General features: G+C 36.9%; 1 protein-coding gene across 5 annotated transcripts in view; it reads right to left on the minus strand.

Moving 5' to 3' along the window:
* Window positions 1-2631: 2631 nt before the first annotated feature.
* USP34 (ubiquitin specific peptidase 34) overlaps window positions 2632-19119 on the minus strand; it is a 129956-nt gene continuing 113468 nt past the window's right edge. For 4 of the 5 annotated variants that reach the window (XM_083829696.1, XM_083829697.1, XM_083829695.1 and 1 more), the window contains 15 exons: window positions 18692-18839; window positions 17117-17751; window positions 15620-15777; window positions 14381-14459; window positions 11275-11401; window positions 10833-10940; window positions 9634-9738; window positions 9384-9508; window positions 8155-8307; window positions 7088-7211; window positions 5795-5874; window positions 5273-5413; window positions 5002-5148; window positions 4211-4370; window positions 2632-3892 (listed from right to left, as the gene is read on the minus strand). In XM_083829696.1, the coding sequence (XP_083685822.1) occupies window positions 3282-3892; window positions 4211-4370; window positions 5002-5148; window positions 5273-5413; window positions 5795-5874; window positions 7088-7211; window positions 8155-8307; window positions 9384-9508; window positions 9634-9738; window positions 10833-10940; window positions 11275-11401; window positions 14381-14459; window positions 15620-15777; window positions 17117-17751; window positions 18692-18839 (2901 nt within the window). In that variant the 3' untranslated portion in view covers window positions 2632-3281. The remainder of the gene's footprint in view (window positions 3893-4210; window positions 4371-5001; window positions 5149-5272; window positions 5414-5794; window positions 5875-7087; window positions 7212-8154; window positions 8308-9383; window positions 9509-9633; window positions 9739-10832; window positions 10941-11274; window positions 11402-14380; window positions 14460-15619; window positions 15778-17116; window positions 17752-18691; window positions 18840-19119) is intronic. The other variant, XM_083829698.1, reaches the window with a different exon arrangement.

Genomic DNA, 19119 nt, shown 5'->3' on the forward strand with positions numbered 1-19119 from the left:
GCGTGAAGAGACAAAGCAGAAACAGAAAAAAATAGTTTGTGATATAACACTTCCATAACATAGTAAGTTTCTGGACAACCAACCTCATCTCTGAGAAAGCCAAAATGAAAAATAATTTAAATGTGAAAGGGAAGAGTTGTAAAGAGGACAGCCAAAAATAGGTGTAGAGAATGATCTTCACAATTTGAGCCCAGGAGGCAGACGCTAGCTGTAACAGACTATGTACAGTGAGGACAATGAAAGGAGAAACAATTTTAAAAGCTCAATTTTGCAGGGGTTAAATGAGAGGTGGGACCTCTAGGAGGAAATATGTAACAAATTAAGTCAGAGTTGGGATGAGCCATGGAAGAGAATAAAAGCTTTTAAGAGAGGGAGGAAGACACTTGGAGGTTTTTTAAAGACAAGTGAAAACAATGGTGTTCTTGAAGGCAAAGAAATACAGACTAGAAAAATGATTTAAAGTAAAAGGAGGGGAATACTATGCAAGAAATAATGACTTAAAGAACATGTAAAATAAGGGTCATAGAGGAAGATGAATGAAATGGGTGCAAACTTCAAAGGGGAAAAACAGATATGGAAGAGAAGACAAGTGCAGGTACCACTTAGTTTTGTTTTAGGAAACTGAAGGCAAAGAAATACAAACTAGAAAAATGATTTAAAGTAAAAGAAGGGGAATACTATGTACAAAACTAAGGGTTCTTTTTTAGGAAACTGAAAGAAAACTGGAAAAAATTACCAGTAGAATTGAAGGAAGACTCGGTTTAAAAGGACAAAAGGAAAGGTAAACATAAGGGTAATCTTGACACAATTTTTGAGCAAAATAATAGAAAAGCTAGTATTCAGTCAGTTTAGAATCATAGAATCATCATCTAATGAAAGCTAATCAACATTTTTTAATAAAGCATCAAACAAATATGATCTAGGTTTTTGAAGGGGTTACAAGGGAACTGGTGGCATAACATAACTTATGTAGGATGTGTGTTTTATTGTTTAAAGGTATTTACTTGAGGAGCTACCAAAACCAAAATACAGCATCACTGAAACATAGTCTGAAATTGAAAGTTCCAAGAGGCTTTGTTAATGAAAAATGATTATCAACTAAATGGACTTCCAGTGGGATTCTAAAGGGCTAGTTATGTCTTTGGGAGAATAAATTATAATAAAATGCAAAAGTTACCACTGACAATATTTGCAAATCCCATACACAAATATGTAGGGGAAAACATCTTGAAAATAACTTAAAAGGACCTAGTCATTGACCAGCTGATGACTGCAGAGCTGCACACAGAAGGGGCAGAACTATGCTATTACTTGTATCACATATGTGAAATGATTGCTGAAATGTCTATATTTGGTTCAAAAAGGGCGTTCAAAGTATCAGGAAAAACAACCCTCGCAAGACAGAATCCCACTCTTCAGTGACAATTACGGTATGATCTCATCCTGTATGAGAAGCCAAAGCCCGACAAAATGCCATAGCCAGAGCTGAAGTCTAACATTAACAAAACTCAGATGCGCATTTTTAATAAGAGTAATTAATTACAGAGACTACTCACCAAAGGGATGATTTGATTTCTTGAAGCTCTTAAATTGAGGTGTGATCCCAAACTTCTTAACCACAAATTCCGAGGCATGGTAGACTTGATAGATGAATTCTGATGTCATTGTGTAGAAGTTCTGACTAGAAACTGTTGAGGATTTCTCTGACGTTGCAATCTATGGAGAAGTTGATCAGAGAAGGTAATAAGGTTATTCCTAAAGAGAGTAAAAACGTAATTAATGTTTGAATAATGATGAGACCAACTTAAGACCTCACCAACATTAATATAATGGTTGTAAATGCGGGAATAAAAGTGCTAATAAAGGGGAATATAAAGCATAAACTGAAGACAGAAATGACTATGGAAGGTTAAAAAAAATACAGAAGGTTAAAAAAAGAAAGAATAAATTCAAAGCGAGTAAGAGAAGTCATAAAAGCACCACACAATAGAATCATGGGCAAGTAAATGATGCTAAACTACATTATATAGTAGACAGAATGAAGAAATTCAAAATAAAAAGACATGTCATAAAGAGACTAAAACCCCAAATGAGCTTAGATACTGGAAAATGAAGCTGAAAATTGTTTAATCAGGTTAAAATCGAAATCATCGACAATCTGAGAGGTAACTACAAAATGGATATTGCTCAGAAATAACACGAGGAAAGGTGACAAGAAGAGATGATAAAGTCAGCCCAGCATTTAAGGAGGCAGAGAAGGTGTCAAGAAAGTGTGGGAGCATGGCCAGAGGGAGTGGGCCCCAGAGGCAGCACAGGTAGAGGAGAGTCGAAGGAAGATGACAGCATAGGAAAAAAGGGGAGAATGGTCTAACAAGGGTTAAAATTAAGGGAAGAAATTAAAAGTTCTACTGGTTTCTTCCACCACTTTGTTATTAAGTGCTGGAGAAATAGTAAAAAAACAACCAATCCCTCTCAACTGTGTGACTGAACATGCATGCACAGTAAACCAAAAAAGGACCAAGATTTACATAAATTATATACAACTGAGCATCGTTTCTTTCTGCACCTGTTTCAGTTTTCACGTTGTCTTTGATGAGAAATCCAAAGACTGAAGCAACATATATAAACAAATGAAAAGTCATCACAATCAGTTTAATGAAGTGCACAGAATAGCAATTGATCATGTCAATAAAAATAAAACAATTAATTTTACATCAAGTGTGCTTTATTTCCTCCACAGGTATTCTGTTAAATAAAGCACCATATATATACTGCCAGGCCACAGCTAAAGAGGATTCTTTACAGAATCAAATTTCTTGTGGTTGTTTAGTATACAAGTAAACTTAATTTTGATAATAAGAACCACAGCGATCTGAGGCAATCTGCCTCTATTATAAGGTACAAAACTGGCACAGAGGACACCATATTATACACAGTAAAAATGCCATAAGTTTAAATTACATCATACAGGGCAAGGAGGCCCTGTTCTCCCAGACAGCCATATTAAATGAAAGCCACTACAGTGAACTCTTAATTACATAAAACATATCCATTATCTGATTGCCCTTTAAGAAAGTGTACGGTAGATGCAAAAAAATAAAATAAAATAAAAATCTGGAGTTCTGCCTGACCAAGAATTAAGCATATAAATCTATCTTGCCATTCAAGCAGAGAACACTGGACAAACTGAAGCACAAAACAGAAATAAGCAAAACTTATACAAACAGCATTTTTTTTGGGGGGGAAAAAAAGACTTAAAAGCAGACATGCTCCATCTAATGTCAAGAAGCAGCTTGGTTTCCTTTTCCAGATATCCTTGTGACCACATGAATCGTAGACTCAATGGTCCTACACAGGATGTCTAAAATGTCATGCTGCTGCATATGACTAAAAAGTCCTCTGGAATGGCCACAACTGATTGATAAACTAGTTTCAGGGTCCTGGGATGGTAAGGCTTGACCATCACAGCTTCTCAAATCTGCAAGGTCAGATAAAACCGCTGAAATCGATGTGGAAGGAAACTCCGAGTCCTCCTCAGCTACAATGGAATCCTTGGAAGTCTGCAGGTCTTTAAATTCTTTGCATTCTTCAAATTTACCATTTCCTGACTGCTCTTCTGTGTGTTGTGACCTCGTTGCTAGCATTATGTCTTCTGAAAACGAAGATGGAACTTCCATTCTGTACTCTTTGACAGAACTGTTTTCAGGGGAAGGAGGATCTTGTTCAGTGCCTGGATCAATGATCGAAGAGTCCCGTGTCTCGTTATCTGAAGTGCTTGTTGGGGTCAGTGCCTCCTGGGGTTCAGTTTTTATATCACTGATACAGCTATCTACAGTGTGCTCCTCATCACTGCTGACCCGTCTTCTTTTTACAGGAGTAGCTCCTTCATCGTCTGTAGGAAAAAAAAAACAAACTCTAATAAAAACTGCATTATTTTCATGCCATACATCCACGTAACAGGCCATTTCTTTCACATTTTTTATCTGCTTCCATGTTAAACATGAATTTAAGAAATACTTATTTTCTTAGAGACAATTCGCGTAATTGTTTAAAATTTTAGCTCCATAATAAAACAGCATTTCTTGTGTAGTTTTAGGGATTGGAACTAAGAAATGGCTTACACTCTGTGGTAAGAAAACAATGTGTTACATTAATTTGTAAAAGTTTGTAAAATTTTAGCATTACAGTGAAATCGTGATAGAAGGCAAACCTTTAGTTTTTCTTTCTTTGGCTTCTTGCTCTTGTAATGAGTTCCTTTGTTGTTGACACGCTCTACATTTGTTTAAAAGCTCTTGTAGAGTTGGAATCAGGGCTGAATTGAGCTGTTTGGGAGTGTGCACTGAAAGCAGCAAGGCAAGTGCTCGGAGGTCCTAAAAAAGAGTCAACAACCGTAACTAGCCTTATTTCCAATTTGTTTCTGATAAAAGCTACGCACAGAGACATCTGTGCAGTAACTAGAGGCTTCCATGTGTTCTGAACATCCAAAAGATCAAATTCTAAATACACTGACACTACCGAAATTTCCCAGTCACTACTCACATGCTGACCTTAGTGTGTATCTGTTCTAAGCGGGTAACAAAACCGTGCTGCCCACTGTAAAATGACATCTTTTGCTGGGTTAGAGCATGCCAATGGTCACTGCACTTCGTGGTGCTTCCCCTCCTCCAATAAGCCAGCCCCCAGTCATGTGGTTCCCACTGTCTGCTTGGAGACCCAAGTATGTATCCTGTGTGCCCTGAGAGAAGGCGTGCAAGTGGAATGGAAACTTCTGGAGAGCTCAGACTGCTGCTGCATAACTTTATGACTATCTCATTAATGGAGATGAACGCTCCCAGCCAGACAGTTCAGGTAGCCTCCCATGCTCTCCTCAGAAATCCCACTTAAGCACAAAGTTGAACTAACAATGCCCACCTCTTTAGAAGCTGCTGCATGGCACTGAAGAGCTTCCACAGAAAATAAGCTGCCTCCTAAATGATACTGAACGGCTTAGAAAAGACTCACCCCATTTAAAGTAGAGCTTGCTTTGGAGATTTCAACTCTCTGGTTGCTGAAGTCAGATTCTAGGCTTTGATATTGGTTTATTAGATTCGTAATTAGAGTATTGATTAAGTTGGCACAGTTTGCTTCAGAAAACACCTGCCCCTGGACCTGCACAAAGAATAGATTCTTTTTAAACCACAGAAAATGGAATTGTGAAAACAGTATCCTAAACTGAAATAACAGACCTGACTGCATTTCTTGGAACAGAAACTATCACTAAAGGTTCACCTACCTTTAGAAGAAAATGGGTCAGAAAGGTGTATACAATGTTGTTGTTAAGAAAGGTCCTTTCATCCATTAGAATACATTTTATATATTCTGCAAAAACCGGATCTTCACAGAGGAGCTTTACACAGTTCTTTGACATTGCAGACTGGTAAAGAAAGAAAGAACACTGCAAAGTCATCGCCGGAACTACATCACAGCGCTAACACCGTCAGCAACAGCTGTCTCAGGCACAGGAATCTATCCAGGCCCACTGATATTTTTAATTCAAACTATATGGTTCTTAATGATAAAAGTATTTCAGATCAATCAGCTATTAGTAAATTGCACAAATCAAGTATTGTCAATTATTTCACATTTTCCTTTCACGAAGATAACATAAGCAGAGGTATTTTCAAAATATAACTAACATTTAATGTTTTGAATGATTAAGCAATACCCACTGGTTAAAATTCATAGGTTAGTACCTGTTTCACAGTTACTGGTTTTTGCCCGTATTTCCATTCTGTTCTCAAACCCACTGACTTACCTGAGTCTGACAAAGCTCAGTCCAAAGTTTGGGGAATAATGCAAGATGAAGTGGTAAACCTTCATACGCAACTAGGACACCTGAAATGTTATGAGAAAATAGTAGTTACTTTTGTGAGAATGGTTGAAAAATCATCCTCCTTGGAGACAGATTCTCACTTCCTCATATAGTACCAGTCCTCAAGCAGTACCAAAGTGCCATATCATTTGATAAGACCACATTCTAAACATTTTTTATAATCAGACTGATGGTCTGTGAAGTTTTTACAGTACCTCTAATAAATATATGTATCCCTTTAGTATTGCTATGAAATGTAAAAAAAGTAAGAGCTGGCTTTAGTTCTGGGTTTGTAATCAGAATCTGGCTAGATGCCTAATTTTAAGAACTGAATTGAAGAGACAGCTCCCAGAATGCTTGTCTCTGTAACAACTGTATTTGTGTGACTGCAATGTTTGTGCATCTGCACCTACCACACTGGAAAACAGTTTATCCTGAGTCCTTGGTGGAAAAAACAACCACCATGATATGCCTTCAGAGTGACGTGCAATTAATGGGGCAAGTCAAGGCAGGATGCTGTCCTGCAGAGAACCAGGCAGAACGACCGGAGCAGTTGGATAAACCCAGAAATGCCTTGCTCATACAGAAAAACAATGCTTACATTGTGACAGGAGGAAACCCAAATACTGGTGGTACTTAATGGCAGAGCTGATACAGTATCTATGTTTTCAGGTACAAACTACATGACTGGATGGTTACTCATTCGGTTAACTTGTGATGGGTTCCCAAGAGATGGAGTGAGACACATCCAAGTTTTACAACAGAGTCAACACCGTCAGTGGCTGTCTAGACGGTCCGTACGCTCCTGGGCAGATAAGTAATACTTGCCAGAAATGGCATTAACTGGAGAGATGATGTAGATTAAGGAGCTGACAAAGCCATTTAAAAAGAACTAACTTTTTAGTTAATTTAGTTGGCGAAAGAACCAATTTCAGTGAGTCCTGTATGAAACTGTAAATGTGCAAGGAGACTGAATTCTCACTGGCTGCCACAGGTCCCTTCTGGACAGGCCTGAAGCCTGACAGTCGTGTAGGTAAGATGGCAGTGCATCATTATACACACTGCACAGTTCTGTGGATTAAGGAAAATTAATTTCCAGAACAATTAATGCAGCAATTTTCACAAGCACTGCTTTTTCTTACAGATCTTCAATATAAAACTTGGTGGAGAAGTGCTCACAACTACCACAGGAAAAAAAACAACGCGAACTTTAAGCTGTTTAACTTTCATACTTACTCATTTTAACTAATGTTTCAGTAAACTTTTCACAGTTGATTGCAACTCGGCATAGTAGATGAATGAACTGATGATAAGAAAAGAAGTAGTCTAGCAGCATACGATCATAAACATCATCTTTGCCCTGGAGATTTAAGAGAACTTCATTTAAACTACATAAGCAACTGGACTGCTACCAGATTTCCTAAGCATCCCTGCACTTCTTCCCCTAAAACATTTCATCAAATACTACAGGAAAACATCATGGGGATTTCCAGGTCTAACCCAGTCCAGCTGTGTTTTACCACTGTGTCCTTGTTAAGCACAACAGTGAGATCAGAGCAGGGATGGCAAGTGCAATTCCCCCCCACCAGTAAAACCTCTATTGTAGGATTCTGAATAAACAGGCTCTGAGAAGATGCAAAGCTATGTGAATAGCTTATCTTGAAGAGGATGAGAAAAGAATGCAGTACTTTTAAATCATATGCAGATATGTAAACAGATACACTACTACTTTTTAAATCATAATGTAAGTTACTGTCCATGCAAGTCAGAATTTTCTCAAGACAAAGCTTCACAGGCTTTCAAAGCAGTATTTTCAAGAATGTCCCAAAGCAAATGATAAACATATGCCAAGAGTCTCGTATGCCAGTATTTTAATATATTTTGGATGTATGCATTCAAAACAGCATCAGCTTCTGTAGACCAGATAGCCAAAAGGAAATCTCAAAAATTCAAGCAAACAAAATGCGATCTTACATAAAACAAATGAATGAAAAATCAGCATGCAAAAACACAGGTAAACATAACTGTGGATGGGGTTTTGAAGGCTTTGAAATCTTCTGGTTCCCAATGTATATGAATTCATTACAGACTGTAAAGTACTGTGTCATATAATAATGACTTTTCAGTTCAAATATTTACATTATTTTGTGTCACATCCGTTACCACTGGATACATGATGGAAAAATACAGATAATTTCTGGTTCTAGGCATTTTTATTTAAACTTTGGTCATACAGTAAATTTGATGGTGCACAAATACACAAAGCATCATTTTGAAAGCTTTAAAAAAGAAGGGTTACTTACCCTACAGTAACCGTGCTTCTTCGAAATGTGTTGCCCACACAGATTCCCATCTACGTGCACATAGGCCTCATGTGCAGGAGATTGGATTCTTTCTGAATAGCAGTGTCCACTGGGGCTGTGCCTGCACCCAGTGTGTCCTTGCGACCACTGTACCTGAGGGCATAAGGGGTATGGCGGCTTCAACCACCACTCAATTCCTTCACCGATAAGAATCCCCCATGACAGGGCTCTGCATTAGCACAAGAGGACCACCGCAGAATCTGTGTGGACAAAGCATCTTGAAGAACCACGGCTACTGTACAGCAAGTAACCAGTTTTCCTTCGTCGAATGATTGTCCACACACATTCGTGTTAAGGTGGGATTCATCTTACCTGACTTTAGCTATCTATCATCTACTCGAGTGAGCAATCCCTGCTGTCAATGGAGAGGGACTCCTTCAAAGGAAGAGTCACTGACCAGACTCGGATGTCTAAGGCAGGAAGGATCAGCCTCCTTCTGAGGGTACCGATTCCTCTCCATTAACCACAGGAAGGGCTGTACAAAGACCTTCTAGATAGGCAAAGTTATGTGAGCTGAATCCCACCGCTGTGGTAACTGTAATAATGGGACATGGCAAGTGACTACAAAGTAGCCCCACCAAAGCTGGCATCCCATCAGGAAGCCCACAGAAGGGAAAACAGAAAGTAAAAGACTCAAAGCCCTATAAAATAGCCCTACGTATTTCAGGTATTGGCATTTTACCGAAACAAATAGCAGATTGTGCCTCAGTCCTGGTGGAGTGGACTCTAATGAAACCTAGAGGATCGACTTAACTGTCTGTTAATAAATCTTAACATTGTTTGAAACCTATTTGGATTATCCCAGGGCAGTTCCTGAATATTCTTTTATAAATGCTACAAACAGATTGGAAGATTATCAAAATGTGTTTTTGTTGTTGGTTGGCTGAATTTTGTTTTTGTTTTTGTTTTTTTTTTTTTCCCTGAGTACAAGGTTTAAACATTTATCATGTCTAGAATATGAAGCTGTGTAATCACCAAGGGCAGGGAAATGGTGCTTCTGGAGTGCACATCTAGAATGGAGTATATGAGGACAACACATCTTGAAGAAGAATTATGCTTTGTTTACAAACAAAATGTAAATGTATTATGCTACTGGATTATTATAATAGTTCTATAAAAAGGGAAAACAACAGAGAAATAGCTATTGATAAGACAATACGTTTACATACCTTGCTGGCTTCCACCATTGTAGGCAAGAGGCACATATTAAGTTCAGGACGTGGAGGACGAATATTGCTTTTTCCCCCTATTAATTTCAAATTTTCACGACATGGAAAATAAGGTCCTAGAGACACTGTAGTACAAGTTAGGATAAAATAGGGATATATTAAAAAAGGTCAATATTTGACATCAGCAAGGAACATGACAGAGTAATAATAGTGTAACAGAACTTCAAAATACAATCACTGAAATACCTACTTGGGATATTACTGTGGTGGTATGTACAATGATTGTGCTGTAGAAATGGAACCAGAGTATGTAGGAAATCATGAGGACTTAAAAGTACAAGCTCCTTGAGGACATCTACAAACAAAAAGGTTTTTTTGCTATTACAAATTGTTATTTCTTAACAGAAGACAGTTTAACTTATGGCTCATGCATTTTCAAACTCTCATCTCTCTTTTGCTAGGGTGCACTGTGGAGGTAGGCTTACTGTGAGTAACACGCAACGTGAATACACCTGAATCGGTCAAGGTTCCCTTCACCTCTGCCACTGGCAGCAAACCTGCTCAGTGGTAGATCTACAACCAATGAGAGGTGTGCCAGCTCGTAGGAAGTAGAAGCTCAATAAAATTACCCTCTTTCCTTCTTCTTTAACATATCAGGTTTGATGCCTGGAAAATGTAACCAGCAGCAGTCAGGAGGACAATGAGAAAGGCACTTAAAATAAGAGGAAAATGCATGCAAATCACACAGAAAAGGTTTCATGTGGACAAAGTTTTAGGCCTTCATTAGCATGCATAAGAATTCAGATTATATCCATTAAATTAATATCAAAAAAAAAAAAACTATGCTAGAAAAAGATTTTGGAATAGGCCTTTCTAGTGCAAAACAGACACATTATATATAAGGTCTATGCCTACAATTTAAAAAAACAAATGTATTCAATTCCACAAGCTCTTTAAGCTTTACTTTCACTATTATACTTTCTAGTAAATAGATCATAAAAATTTATGCTAAAAGCTGTTAATTCAGATGAATTTGCTCAGCATATATTTGAGTGGAGCATTAGTTAGTACTTGAACCTTAATGGAAGATTTGGGATTTGATTGTAAACTGACCCGACACCTGAATTTATGAGTTATTCCTTAACCATGCCTCTGATTTTTTAATAAGCCACATTGCACAATGGCCTCTCAAAATGAAGGCTGACTTTTCGTGCACACAGCCTGCATGCCTAGCAAAGTATGAATATTAACTTTAACATGATGAAAACACAATTATTTATAATAGGAACAATGGCTATATTGATACATTTGACAATATTAGTTTCAAAAATCCCAATCTACAGAGCACCTAATAAGCATTTGCACTTGTAAAAATGAAATTTGAATTGCAAATCGGATACTCGCATAGAACAGGTCCTTCCTGACTGCAGTTAAAAAATTACAACTTACCAATACAAGCATTTCTAAGTTCTGGAGGACTATAGGAATTTAGCAGAGTTAAAAGCTTATGGGCAAATTCAATTCGCTCCTGCCACTGAATGAGAGCTTGCTTCACATCTGCAAAGGCAAAAAACAGAAATCTGCTTAGTGAATTTCACAAAAGTTCTTTAAATGAAGCACAGAATTTTACTGCTGAAGAATGATTTTTCCTCTAACATTTTTATCAATCTAAAAATCAAATTCAATCTCATTGATCTACTGCTATTAAACGTACTTAATCTAGTCAGATTATGTCAAAAAGGAACTTAATAAGTAATTTAAAAATAATCTGCTACTGCATTGAAAGTTTGTAAACATAGATAATAAGTAAGACAGAATACTAAGTTTTAGGTCATGAAAATTAATTAACAGACAACAGACATAATAATCCTTTGAAGAGTTATAATCAAACCTTTTCTTTGAAGATATGGACGTGTTGATTTAAGAACTGAAAGGAATATAGACAGAAGTTCTACCAGGTCTCCAGTCACGTGGCAAGCTGTAGCCTCGTGGTACATCATGTGCAATGTGTTAAAGGACTACAAAGAAAAAACCCACACTTTATGTTGCCACATAACACAATATCATTTCTATCCTACAGACACTACTTTTACGTTATTTTATGCACAAAGAAAAAAGTATAAAAGAATATCGTGCCAGATGTAATCACAAAGTTACTAAAAGCTAATAACATTTTAAAAAGAGAATAAATTTGTATATGTAATTAGCATATTTACTATGAAAAAGATTCAAAAGAAAAAAGGTGGGGGAGAGAGGAAGAAAGAAGGAAAGAGAGAGAATGAATCACCAGGTATCTTTTACAACAACTAAATATAACTGTTGACCTGAACATATAGTTCCAGTAACAATGAACAGTAAGTAATCTTCTACGGAAGTTAAACTGAAACCTGCTTTTGGTCATATAAGGCTGCCTTGTGTTCTTCTCACTTAATCCAAAAACTAGAGTCATATAAATTTTTTCACACGTGCGTACCAGAAGGAAACTGAATTTGTAAAATTTACTATAACAATAATGCCGATAACAAGTAACTACCCATCTCTGCTCAAAAAATGAGCATTTTTGTGAGCACATCCAATACATCTCTTAGAGATACACATTTAAAAACATCCTGAATTTGATTTCAAAGGTAAAAGCTTTATATTAGCGAGAGTCATGTAGACTACCAATCGTGTTTGGTTCAGAATAATGACGAAGTTTTCACACATAAGATCTATCTAAAACACAGTAAGCAAAGCATAGCTTGAGATGGTATATTTATGTCTCTAAACCCAATCTTTTGGCCAGCCTACCAGGTGATATTAGAGATGCATAAAGAAAGACATTGGTATATGAATTGGGGGGGGGAGTACGATTGACATAGACAATAGTTCTTTTTTAAAATGTCCTGCTTAGGAACATATGTAATATGATTGTACATACATCAGATGAATGACTTCTCCCTTTCTAACAAAAATACCTTGTGGGCATCTGTGATTTATAGAAATTTATAGAAATATCAGAAAAGAAAAGCAACTGATTTCCCAACACAACAAAAATTCTAGCACAAGGCCTAAGAAAAGTTATTTAATCTGTTGGGCTATTTCAAAGATATATGAACATTAATCTCATTCCCTATAAAGCAAAATCTCAACATGGTGTTTTTTTCTATTACAGTGAAGATAAAACCCCACTATGCGGAAAACTTTTCTGGATGGGATAAAGCCTTGAAAAGTTCCTAAATTTTTAGCTTGAGTTTATGGAATGTACGCATTTACAAGACAAAGAGGAACATATTCTGGAGTAACTAACTGTAGCTAGTTAAGAGGCTTACATTTATAACAAGCTCATGAAAACTAAAATTTCACAGTACTGCAGTATCTTCATTTGTATCTTTTCTGTTTTTGTAATTCCAGCCTTTTCTATCACATTATGTCCCAGACAATACAGAGTAGTGACACCAAGAAGTTAAATATATATATATTTTAAATATAAACCATATTAGAATAGGGTTGGAATCAACCTCAAAGCATCATCTAATCCACCCACATGCCTTAAGGCAGACTAAATATCTCTATATCCATGACAGATGTTTGCTCAAACTACTCCTGAAGACTTCCAGTTGTGCTGACACCTTCTAAGGCAATCCGTTCCAGTATCTCATTTACTGTACAGCTACAACTACCTCCTACCCCGTTATTTTGTACCATGGATTTGTACCAGTTCATTATCCCCTCCATGGTGACACCAATCTGCATGTGCCAAGAATGAATTTCTTATTTTTACTCAGTTTCTCCAACACATCTAGATCATCTTAAATTTTACTCCTGCTCTCAAAACCACCTAACGTCCCTTCCTTCCTTCCTTCCTTCCCATTTTGTGCTGTCAATTTCTTACTAAGAATTTCTTACTAACTCATAACATCTATTGCTAGTTGCAGCTTTCTGCTTAGATCTTTCTAATTTTATCCTTCACATTCTTCTTTTGTTCTTTTATATTCAGTGTTATAAATCTGCTTTTCTTTCCACTCTTTGCATGTTTTCTTCTTTCTCTTCATGCTAACAAAGAGTTTCTGATTTATCTAAATTAATTTCCTACTAGACTTCCTACCCTTTCTTCACATGTGGATAGTTTTGCCCTTTGAGTATCTGCACATTTTTCTTCTCAGACTTGCTGCCATCACACCTTACCAACTAATTCTCTGAATGCATCAAGGTCATCTGATTCCTCTCCTTCCATTCTTAAGAGTTAGAGAGTCATTTCCTGCTCCTGCTCACCCAGACTGCTTCCCAGCTGCGCCTTCTCAGTCAGTGCCTACATGACTTGGAATCCTTCAGAACTCTCCAGTCACATTCCCCACTTGCTGCATCACAAAACTGTCACGAACACGCCCGAGAGGAGATGAACAAATGTTACCAAGCATTTCTTCCCAAAAGAACTTGAAGGTGTTGCAATCTCTTATTACTCCCAAATCATAAAAGACCTCACACATTTTCTTGGTTTGGGATCCATAGTAGAGTAAACCACAGTATCTCCCATCATCTTTTTCCCATGTTTTCATAATTTACAAGCTTTCAGTACACCTAATTTGCTCTTCATTATGAACTTCAGAGCAAGTGTACCTGTCCTTGATATACAAAATGACATATCACCAATTTATTTCTTGCTCATCTTTCCAATTTAAGCTACATCCTTTTATAGTTATCCTACCAAATCTCTGTTACTGATTAAGCTTTCATCTTAATCCAGTATGAAGATTTTCATTGCCTCAAAATTACTCATTTAAACTCCTACGTTAGTGTTCAGGCGTGTCTGGTAAATCCTTTTTTTTTTTTTTTTCTTCCTATGACCCTTAAAATTTTAATGTTTTACATGTATGCCAGTACTTCATCCACATATTTCATATATTTATTTTAAATTATACAATATTACAACAATTTAAAGCAAATGTTGTCAGGAAGGAGCAATGAATCAATAAGAAAGTGAGGTGTTCATTAAAATTAAATAACAGAACACTTACCTCAGTCATCAGAATCAATCCTCGGTTAAACACAACAAGAAGTCTGTCTTCATCTGATTCTAGTAATATTCTGAAGGCACTAGGAAAAAAATCCAAACATTGAGAACACTGAAAAATGTATGTATTTTCGTAATTCATACCGATGTTTAAATTTTTTATGCTCATGCTATTCTTTCAAAAATTATCACAGAAGGCCAAAAAGAACATGCTTATTCTCTTGTTGTTTTTTTTTTTTTTTAAAAAACTTTTTCATTTAAAGATGTCTCTGATGTCGACTTCCTTTTTAAACAACCCGCTGTCCAAAGTAACTTATAAATAGCTTTTATGGAGATATTTCCCAAATGATATCTGCAAAAATGTTTAAAAACTGGGTTAAAGTACTTTAAAACGTACTTCTAAAGACAGAACTTTATGCTTTTCAAATAACGCATCTCAATAGATAGGTCCAGTTAAGCATGTATTTGGACTTTGAAATGTGTAAAACCATTTCTATCAGAACATTTTATGCTTATAGCAGAACAGAAAGGATTATGCATTGCAAATGAACCACTTATCTCAGCACTGCAATACTTCCAGTGCACATGGAAAAACCTGACTGCATTCTATGAGAGATGACTGTATGTAAACCCTTCAAGTGACACAGGCTGTTCTCCTGCTCAGAAGTCTCTTTCAGTCCATCATCAGTTCATTTTAAAACCCCAGTACCTGACCTAAGTGCACAAGCAATTTGTAGTTATACTGACAAAAAAAACAAGCAACAGTTTCAGATATACTATTAAGATACACTAGAAATGAAAAACTATTTGAAGATATGATACAATAAAAATGTCCCACAGGCACAATTTCTAACTAACTTTTCTGCCCAAGAATAACAAATGTCAACAACAACAGCTGAAATTACTGCTTTGCCAATCCAGATAAATCATGGTAGGCTGAGAATGGAATTCAGCTTAAATGCTGAATTAGTACATCTACATGATTTTTTTTTTTCCAAGGGCTCTACTAATGCAGTTTTGTCATGGTGTTTATTTTGAAACATGGCAATATTTATCTTGTTTCACACCTTCTTTTTGCATAGCTTCTGAATTTTTAGATGCTGAAACCTTCTAGAATAAATTACATTTGAAAACAATTGACTCTGGAACAATGCTAATTTTCATCATACTTCACATTCTATGAAATGCAGTTCTTATTCAAACCGGATTCGATTATTACACTGCAGCTTCACTACTAACGTACCTTATTAAAGTTGTCCAACAAGACCGTCCATCCAAGCAGCGCAGGTAACAGCTTATGGTTGTTTTCTTAAATTGCTTTATGTCTTCTATCTCTTCTTCTCTCATGTCTGGTCTCTGAGCTACGAACAGTTGCATGAGGTTAAACAGCTCTTCTACTGCCTGAAACACATAAAAACGTTAGGTTAATCTCTCAGTATGTACGGTTTTTATCTTCTTATTTACTCCTCTGTATTACTTCTACTAAGTAATATGTAAAACATAATATACGTGAGCAACTTCAGATGGGCTAACATTTTAACCCTTGTAGTAAAGTTATAAAATCAGCAGACATTTTTAACTTAAATAATTAAAACAGTTCCTAAAAAATAAAATTCTGACAAAGTGCAGATATTCCTTATCTATCTTCAGCGCAGTTTGCTTTTAGCCTTTAATATTTACTGTGTGGATTATGACAGATATTTGAGATAATCTTTTTGAACCTTAAATGTATGTTTTGGTGCTTTCTAACAGTGCAGTTCATTGCTACATATACGTGGACAGAAGAATCTGGGAAATCCTGATCCATGTGCCCAAACTTCCTGTCTTTCCTTGGGGAGTTGAAGGTCTTTTTTTTTTTTTTTTTTTTAACCATGCTTAAGCACGTACTCTGGTGATACTATTCATATTCTAAATAACAGAATTCAGGAAGCTGCTTGGGCTAAAACTCATTGAAGTCCTACATGCATGGAAAACACATAGTAAAGTAACTGCAGTCCCTTGTGACACAGACTGAGACTTCCACGGACAGATGCAAACAATGACAGCAGCAGGACTATTCCCAGAACTTCCACAGTATAAATTTAATCTGTGAGCTGAACTAGACTGGAGTTCAAAGTAGAATATTCTGTATATTCTCCTTCTCTACAGACGGCAAAAAATCTCTGTGATTTTTCTCTTAAAAACTTTGTGAACCTGATTTTTCACCATTACACATGGGCAATTTTAACTAGTATCTATTTTTACCGTGACACATTATTGCAGAGACAATGGAACTCCCAGCGTACCAATGCTTTACAAAAGGTACACAGGTGTTCCCAAGTGACCACGAGGCCATCAAATCTTGGTCCTATTCCAGAAACTGAAAGCAAAGAAGCCATTTACTGGGAATTCCTCCAACTCAATGTGTTACAATGCAAGACCATTAAAGGCTCTTTCCCTGCTGCTTAGAACTAGACTGGTGTAGAGAATATTGAAGAATAGTGGAATCATCAGCATCTGCTTCCAGAAAAAAACATCTGCTCTCCAACTGCTATATACCGCAAGGGAAAACATCCCCACCTGAAAGTACAGTAATCAGATCTAAACACATTATTAATTACTTATACCAGGAAATAAAATGTAATGGTTTTTCCACTGGATATATTCAATAGGTCTTTTCATCTCTTTCATTAAAAGACAAATCCAGTAAAAGAGGAAATACTGACAATAAAATCATACTTCTGGGTATCAATCTACTTACTCCTGGGTACTGGCTGGCATGTGGTGTAAGATTCTTAAAGGCCCACTGGATATTCTGGTGAGAAGCCAACTGCCTCGTGAATGCAGGAGACTGCTCGCAGCAGAGGCGCAAGATGCCGTAGTAGGCAGGCAGCATCCCACGGTTAAAGAGCACCACATCTTGATCGTCGTGGTCTGCAAGGATGTAATTGAAGGCAATGTTCTTCGTCACCACAGGATTCTGTACAATAAGGCGTACATTCTCTGGACAGTCGACACAGACATTGTACCAAAAGGACAGCAAAGCCTGTTTGTTGTGGTTGGTGGCTATAGCTGGCTCAGAAAGTTTAGGCTGGAAAAGGTTCCATAAGTCCATGAAGTAGGTAGAAAACATGAGTTTCTCAGTTTTTGAGATCAAACAGTATGTCATGAAACTGAAGTAGGGCACAAGTTTTGTAGTGCCATGAACAGCAGCATCGACATATAGTTTAGCTCTTGAAAGAAGGCCAAGAAGCACATTGTAGACTTGATGCAGAACTACAGTGGTATCGGGACTGAGAGGCAGATCGCGTGTAGGGATGTGCAAAGAACGGGTTGATCGGAACATCTGACGGAAGGAATTGCTCGGAATAAGCGACACCAAGAGATAGGCTGCAGCTTCAAATAATAAAAAAAAATTGTTACACATTCGTTCCATATACAGATTTCAAAGCATTTTACAGAATCTGGTATTACTATACTCACACTGGAGATGAAAATAATTGTGTGGATAAGACTAGCACAAAGCAAGTTAAAAGAGGTGTTGAGATTAGCTTTCAGGCCTATTCACTCTGTATTTCTGTCTACTGCTTGGTTCTAACTACTGTAACACCATGCATCCCAGAACAGAAATACATAAACAGGTGTTTTCTATGACTGAATTGTCTACTGCTTGATCAAGACCTCACTACCTCTTCAGCCCTGTTTACAACTGGAGTTTGTTACAAAGCTGTCCCTCCAGTTTCCACATCTTTCAACCACAGATATTGTATTAAAGCTCAGAGTGGCCTATAGCAATCAAATCTCCTTTACAACACAACTTAGACACAGAAAAGCCTGAACGGCAGAGCTTGGCAATAGCCTGGCAACGTGATTCCTGGCAGAACAAACTACAGAGGAAGGATATGCTGGAGCTCGGCAGAAGCACAAACTTCCTTCTCCTTCATCCACAGGTTCAAAGGACTTCACTAAAGATTACTCTGTGATGAGTGAAAGAAGAGCAAGTACTATTCCTACCTACAAAGCAACTATGGGATGAAAACTATGGAGAACAGCTTGGATTAATTGTTTTTCTTCTTTGGGTTTTCCTGAATCACGTAGATTAATCACATATGATAAAGAACCTACCAATATATCATTCCAGTAATGAAATTAAAATATGTCTTCCATCTAAAATATTATGTAGTAAAACACTGATATTTTAAAATACAGCAATACTAGAACAACTGGAAAAGGAGGAAAATACAAGCACAAGACGTATTTCAATTGTCACAGGAATACCACATACACTAACTTGCTGCAACAGCAAAATCATTTTTTTAAATTTAAATTAACTTACAAGTTCTCACTCTAGGATAGTTATGTGCCAGAAGAAAACGTTCAACCCAGTTTTCCATGTTTTGCAGCACCCAGCTGTGAGCGAGTTTATTTCGAGGTGTTTGCACAGCCAGCCAATCCAGACACTGAGATGGGTTGTATTCAATGACCTGAAAGAATAGAAAAATCAAAAAGAATACATTAACTTTGATAGTATTTACTGATTGCATTAAACTAAAAATAACTATCAAGTCCTTCAAAATATATTTTGAAAATCACATAGGGCTATCAAAGCACAAGCAAGACCCTAGTGTTATGGCAGACAAAAAGCCCACTTCTTAAATTTCAGTTTGCTTTTTTTTTTTCTGAATCTTGTTCAGAGCTGTTGAAAATACAAGTCTAGGAAGTTACTCTACATGTCCTTTTCTGTATATTTTAAGATATTCAAGC

This window comes from Anser anser (assembly GCF_964211835.1).
Source record: "Anser anser genome assembly, chromosome: 3".
Taxonomy (NCBI): domain Eukaryota; kingdom Metazoa; phylum Chordata; class Aves; order Anseriformes; family Anatidae; genus Anser; species Anser anser.